Source organism: Trichosurus vulpecula, chromosome 3 (assembly GCF_011100635.1).
Source record: "Trichosurus vulpecula isolate mTriVul1 chromosome 3, mTriVul1.pri, whole genome shotgun sequence".
Lineage (NCBI taxonomy): Eukaryota > Metazoa > Chordata > Mammalia > Diprotodontia > Phalangeridae > Trichosurus > Trichosurus vulpecula.
In genome coordinates this window covers 129,496,372-129,503,626 of record NC_050575.1, presented here as the reverse complement: position 1 = coordinate 129,503,626, position 7,255 = coordinate 129,496,372, and the positions used below count along the sequence as shown (strand labels likewise).

General features: G+C 44.7%; 1 protein-coding gene across 1 annotated transcript; it reads left to right on the top strand.

Annotated features, from left to right (window-relative positions):
- Nucleotides 1-905: 905 nt before the first annotated feature.
- HSPA5 (heat shock protein family A (Hsp70) member 5) lies at nt 906-6,587 on the top strand. The gene is made up of 9 exons (XM_036749352.1): nt 906-1,026; nt 1,240-1,489; nt 1,905-2,136; nt 2,787-2,924; nt 3,435-3,547; nt 3,634-4,024; nt 4,151-4,388; nt 4,630-4,797; nt 5,654-6,587. Exons 2-9 carry the CDS (start codon nt 1,356-1,358, stop codon nt 6,211-6,213), a joined length of 1,974 nt encoding a protein of 657 aa, XP_036605247.1. The 5' UTR covers nt 906-1,026; nt 1,240-1,355; the 3' UTR covers nt 6,214-6,587.
- Nucleotides 6,588-7,255: the final 668 nt, after the last annotated feature.

The window sequence follows — 7,255 nt, the reverse complement described above, 5'->3', positions numbered from 1 at the left end:
ACTTGTCAGTATTGCAGGAGGGATTCCTGTTCGGATGGGCTTTGGGCTTCTCAAGTACTTTCCAACGATGAGATTGTAGGAAACGTAGGGCAGTGCAAAGATCACGGGGCTTAGAAATGGACCATTTGGCCCTAGTCCACCTTAGCCCACAGAGGTAAAGGGATTTGCTGATTCCACAGCCGATGAGTGATTGGACAGTCGGGGCACTTGAATTCTGCTCTGGATATACCACAATTTGCCAACGCAAGCAAAAATCATGCCTTCCCTGGGCCTTAGTTTCCCCATTTGTAAAGTGAAAAGCTAGAAACTCTCTAGGGTAACTTGCAGCTCTAAACATTCCGTGAGTCTTCCCTAGATGCCTGGTGCTGATACTCGCCGTGGGAGGGAGGCACTAGGAGTATTAACGTTCCGGGGCAAAAATATTAATGTTCTGTGACGGCAGCAGCGATAGGAAGCATAAGGAGAGATTACAACACAGAAGAGAGGATGGGGGAGCCAAGGGGAAGGCGGGGAATGCTTGAAGGGGCGGGGATCCGAGCGCCTAACACCCCAACAGGTAACCCAGCTCCCAGCCGACACCCACACCGGCTCCATAGAAGCTCTAGAGAGAAGGTGGGACCAGGGCGGCGACCAGCGGAAACTGCCCCAAGGATTGAGAGGCCGGCGCACGCCACGCTCAAGCGATGGACAGCGGCTAGACCAATGGAATGCTTCCGCAGGGCACAGATGCTTCTTCAATTGGTCCTCTTGGGCGAAAAGCGAGACCAATGAGAGCCTGGGGGAGGGTCGAGGCGGTGACGTAGGCTGCGGCTGCGGCCGCCTCGAATCGGCGGTGGCCAGCTTGGTGTTTGAGGCCAATGAACGGCGTCCAACGCGAGGGGATTCCACCAATCGGAGGCCTCCACGACGGGGCTGGGGGGTGGATATATAAGAGAAGTCGGCGCCGGCTCGGGCCCAGACTTGACCAACCGACCTACGAGAGATTGCGTGAGGCTACTGAGACTTCCTCCAAACGAGCCGTGCGAGGTAAGCGCCACGACCTTGGGCCCTAAGCTGGGGAAGGGGAAGGGGAAAGGAAGGAGGAGGGGAAGGGAACCGGACCGAGCTAGGCCTCGTCCAGACCCGCCGCTGCCGCCTGGGCCTGGCCGGCCCTGGGGTAAGCTTCCGCCCATAGGAAGCCACGATGGGCCCCAGTCGGCCCCGGCCCCCCCTTAGCGAGCGCGACTCGTGTCTCGGCAGGTTGTGTGCTGTTCACACCCAGTCATCCCCATTGAGGGATTCTTCTCGGGCGAGCGGAGCGGCGGACTGAAGCTCAGAAGCAGGAGGGCGGGCGGACCGACAGACAGACAGGAAGGATGAGGCGCTCGCTCGTGGCGGTGGCGGCCGCTCTGCTGCTCCTGGCGGCCGTAGGGGCGCGGGCCGAAGAGGACGAGAAGAAGGAGGACGTGGGCACTGTGGTGGGCATCGATCTGGGCACTACCTACTCATGGTAAGAGCAACAGCCGCTCCTGCCGAAATCTCCCCGAGTCTCGGGAGTTTGGGGAGGGGAAACATCATCTGGTGCAGCCCCGGCTTCTAACAGCCATCAGCCATCCCTAGGCCTGGGCTCGTGGTTGGGTAGGTCCAGTCTGGAAATTTTCCACGGGCCTTTGTTAGGCCTTACTCCACTGCCCTGTTGCCTTCAAGGTGGGACTGGGGCTGGAGGCCAGAGACTAGGATCCTGGAGAGGGGCTCAGGCCCAGGCAGGTGTCGGGGCAGAAACCTGATTCGTCAAGGTCGGGGCAGGGGGAGGCCCAGAGGGGACTTTGTTTCAGCTTTTTTTCCTATTCCCTCTAGTAGTGGCTTTTTTCTCAAGAACCGTATTCAATGCTCATTTGTTTTCTCTGGCATGTTCCTTTCTCTAGTGTTGGCGTATTTAAGAATGGTCGTGTGGAAATTATTGCTAATGACCAGGGCAACCGAATCACCCCTTCTTACGTGGCCTTTACTCCAGAAGGAGAGAGGCTCATTGGTGATGCCGCCAAAAACCAGCTTACTTCAAACCCCGAGAATACGGTCTTTGATGCTAAGCGGCTGATTGGCCGCACATGGAATGACCCGTCTGTGCAGCAAGACATTAAATACCTGCCTTTCAAGGTCTGTTTTTCTCTTATTGTGAGTTAATAATATATTGGTAGGATGAAGGAAGTTCAACCTCAGCTCTGTTACTGAACTTTGATTTCTTAAAGTGATTTAAGCAAATGGCTTCTCCCCTGAACCTTACTTGATATAGTTTAATATGACCCCCTTGTTTTAAAGATCGCAGATGTCAGAATTTTTTTTCTAGTTCTATGATCTTTAAAATGGTTTAAATCATTACAACACTAAGAGTGCTTGAACAAGCAGTGTTCTCATAAAATGAAGCCTGGGAAGAACACAAGTTCTTTGTAAGGCAATAGTATTGGTCCAACTATATTACAAAGGAGCTCTTTTTAGAATGTGATTAGTATTGGCTTTGACTGATTAAAATCACCAAAAGTTCTTGGAAAGTATATTCAACAGAAATCTTACTTTGGACGGCATAGTACTAGTACTAGGGGGTCAAGTTAGGATAGTCCAAGTTCTCATGATATGTAGTGGGTAATTTAAGACACTAATACAGAATTAACTTATTGGGAGAAAATTTAAGGCTATAATACCATTAGATCAATACTGATCTAATGATTCTTTTATCAAAGTGGACATGTACCTGTATTTATATAATTCATTTGTATGTAAATAATCAGATCTTAATTCTTTTAAAATAGGTGGTTGAAAAGAAAACCAAACCATACATTCAGGTGGATGTTGGGGGTGGACAAACAAAGACATTTGCTCCTGAAGAAATTTCTGCCATGGTCCTGACTAAGATGAAGGAAACAGCTGAGGCATATCTAGGCAAGAAGGTAATAACTGGAAAATTGATAGTCATTTGAGACTTGAGTGTTAGAGCAGGTGCTTGCCTACATTGGATGTGAAATTACAAGTCCTTTTCCCATATAGTATAACACCTTAAAACTGATAATATTGATGATGGAAGGATGGGTAGGTAAGATGCAGCAGTAGAAAGCCCTTTACTGACTAGGAAAAAAATCAAGAGACATTAATTTATATCACAGATGTATTACTAACATTTTTGGGGAAGTGACGTAATTTCCTCAATACGGTTTTTCCTGTAAAATGAGAGAATAGATCAATAAGATCCCTTTTGTCTCTAAAAATCTGGTTCCACAGTGGCTGCTGACATATGGCCTTCAAATGAGTGGCTTTCCTTCCCTGGGCACTATGGTCCAGAACAAAAGTTAAGCTAGGATAATATCTTAATGTCCATGCCAATTCAGAACTGTAACTATGAGTAGATAAAATCACAGTGGAACTGATGTGAAAGCATTTAAAAGGACAACTTTTTGTTCTAGGTTACTCATGCAGTTGTTACTGTTCCTGCTTATTTCAATGATGCCCAGCGCCAAGCAACCAAAGATGCTGGTACTATTGCTGGTCTTAATGTTATGAGGATCATCAATGAACCGTAAGTATTTAAAAACTGGGAGATTTAAAATGTTTTGGAAATAGGAGGAATTCTAATCTGACTTACGTATGTTCTTTTCTCACCAGTACGGCAGCTGCCATTGCCTATGGCTTAGACAAGAGGGAGGGAGAAAAGAACATCCTTGTGTTTGATCTGGGTGGTGGCACCTTCGATGTGTCCTTGCTCACCATTGACAATGGAGTGTTTGAAGTGGTTGCCACGAATGGTGACACTCACCTGGGTGGAGAAGACTTTGATCAACGAGTCATGGAGCACTTTATTAAGTTGTACAAAAAGAAAACTGGAAAAGATGTGAGGAAAGACAACAGAGCTGTGCAGAAACTTCGACGGGAGGTTGAGAAAGCTAAACGCGCCTTGTCCTCTCAACATCAAGCTAGAATTGAAATTGAATCTTTCTTTGAAGGTGAAGACTTCTCTGAGACACTCACTCGTGCCAAGTTTGAAGAACTAAACATGGTAGGTTGATAGGACATGGAGAGTATGGTATTGTAAGCTAGGGTGGGATAAGGAATTTTATTTCCTCTGTTGATTACAGTATGATAAAGACATCTGAGTGATTACACATTATTGGTTCTGTTTTAGGATTTGTTCCGGTCTACTATGAAGCCTGTCCAGAAAGTACTAGAAGATTCAGATTTGAAGAAGTCTGATATTGATGAAATTGTTCTTGTTGGGGGCTCTACTCGGATCCCTAAAATACAACTATTAGTGAAAGAGTTCTTCAATGGCAAAGAGCCATCCCGAGGCATTAATCCAGATGAAGCTGTTGCTTATGGTGCTGCTGTCCAGGCTGGAGTGTTGTCTGGTGACCAAGATACTGGTAGGTCAACATCTTAGCATTTCCAAAAAGACTTGAATAGAATTCCTAACATTTCTCTGAGGCCGTTATTAAGAATTAGCTTGTGATTTGTGACCCATATTTGATGCAAGAATATTGAGGTAGATTAGAAATAATCCATAGTGCTAACTATGATGTGTACATAAATTATTTTGTGTGTCCATTAAAGGACTATTACTAATGTAGAACTTACCTTGAAACTAATTCTTATTTTGTTTCATAGGTGATCTGGTGCTCCTTGATGTGTGTCCTCTTACACTTGGCATTGAAACTGTTGGTGGTGTCATGACCAAATTGATCCCAAGAAATACTGTTGTGCCCACCAAGAAATCTCAGATCTTTTCTACTGCTTCTGATAATCAGCCAACTGTCACTATCAAAGTCTATGAAGGTAATATATTTTAACATAAAGAAATGAACAGTACCAAGTGAACTTGACCATTTATCAAGTATTTTCCTTAGAATAGTACTGAGATGAAGAAATTGAGGCTAAAGAAAAATTCTTGACTGTGACCCCAGCTAGTAAAGTATCACCTGGGTTGTAGATACCTGTATACTATTCTGCTAACTAACTCTTTAATTCCCAGTCATTGGGAAAAGAAGGGGTGGGTGGATGTGTAAAAATACTAAAACTTGGTTTTCCCAATTGCTGCCTCAATGCCTTCTTATTGAAACCATGCTGCCTTTGGCTAATAACTTTTTGAAATAGGATACTAAGCTAAGTATTTTGCATACACAAAAACAAAAGATTAGAACACTCCATTTTGATAGGGTTACTTTTGGTGAAGGTAATTCTTGTTTTTTTTGTTTTTGTTTTGTTTTGGAGGGGGGGAAGGCAGGGCAGTTGGGGTTAAGTGACTTTGCCCAAGGTCACACAGCTATAACATGTGTCAAGCATTTGAGGCCTGATTTGAACTCAGGTTGTCCTGACTCCAGGGCTGGTGCTCTACTCGCTGCCCTTGCAAAGGTAGTTCTTGCTAGTGGTTCATCTGGAGCTAAGGTTGAATGAGCATAAAGGTATTCAAGTTAAAGAGTTGGAAGACTTGGGTTTGAGTCCTTACCTGAAAAATTAATCGATAGACTAGTTAGCACTTAAAAATTTGTCAGGCGTGCTTTAGAAGGAATAAGGGTTAACCTAAGTAAAGTGATTTAAAAGTTAAATGTGATGTTCTTATGTAGCCTCTATGCCACTTGTTGTGCCAGTTTGTGCTAGCAGCATTATAACTAATACTGGAATATCTTTGCAGGTGAGCGACCTCTGACCAAGGATAATCACCTCCTGGGAACGTTTGACCTAACGGGAATTCCTCCTGCTCCTCGTGGGGTCCCTCAGATTGAAGTCACCTTTGAAATAGACGTGAACGGTATTCTTCGGGTCACTGCCGAGGACAAAGGCACAGGCAACAAGAACAAGATCACAATCACCAATGACCAAAATCGGCTCACGCCAGAGGAAATCGAGAGGATGGTAAATGACGCAGAGAAGTTTGCTGAGGAGGACAAGAAGCTCAAGGAGCGCATAGACAGCCGAAATGAGCTCGAGAGTTATGCCTATTCCCTAAAGAACCAGATTGGTGATAAGGAAAAGCTGGGCGGAAAGCTCTCCTCCGAAGACAAGGAGATTGTGGAAAAAGCAGTGGAAGAAAAGATTGAGTGGCTTGAGAGTCATCAAGATGCAGAGATTGAAGATTTCAAAGCAAAAAAGAAGGAGCTGGAAGAGATCGTCCAGCCTATTGTCAGCAAGCTCTATGGTGGTGCAGGCCCTCCCCCAGGGAGTGAAGAAACAGGAGAAAAAGATGAGTTGTAGACACCACTCATGTGTGTTGTAATATTGTAAATACTGGACTCAGGAACTTTTTGTTAGAAGAAAATGGAGAGAACTCAATCTCGAATGTAATTGGAATCTTCACTATGAAGTGGAGTTGAAAATGCTATAGCCCAAGTGGCTGTTTGCTGCTTTTGTTAGCAGTTACTCATGGGGGGTGGGGGGTGGGGGGGAATGGTTGGAAGGGGATAGGGGACTAAAATTGGCTTAAAGTGGGGAGGGGTGGGGCAAAGAAATCTGGGTTGGGAAATGTGTTTACCTTGGAAATGTTCTATTTAACAATTGGGTCATGTGCATTTTGGTGTAGAACTTTTTTTCTACCATTAAGTGATACCAATAAATGTTTGTTATTTACATGTTGGTTTTAGTGACTTTTAAAACTGACTTCTATAACACATTTTTGAAGTTCACAGTAACCCAATGAAAGGTAAGAGATTGCTAGTAATAGGACTCACTTTATAAGAGGGCAAGTGCTGAGTCAGCTTTTAGTCTTCAAGCCTAGTGGTAGAAGTTGGTTACACTGGAGTCAATACCTCAGGGCTGCATTAGGACCCTGTCCCCTTGCACACAACTAGTCAGTGGCAGGTTTTCTGAGTTTTAGGCCAATATTTTCTATTCCATCAAATAGTCCTTTTCAAATGGACTAGACACTGATTAGTACTCTTAATTTCTACGTGGTAATAAGGTTTCAATTACCTTCTAGGACAGGAATTCTTAATCTGGGATACATGAACTCAAATGGGGAAATTCTCAGTGCCCTTTGGTCCCTTGTGGTCTGTGTGTGTGTCTGTGTGCGCACGCGCATGCATTTAAAAACATTCTGAGAAGGGGTCCATAGACTTTACTGCTAAAGGAGTTCATGACAAGAAACAAGGTTAAGAACTCCTACTCTAGGAAAGCCAGAGCCAGTATAGAAAGAAACGGGGTATGTATTGAGCAACTGATTATATTTCTGTCAAGTGAGGGTTTGAACTAGGTTAATAAAGAAGGTGCCTTTTAGTCCTGCTCTTGATTTTTCTTGCCT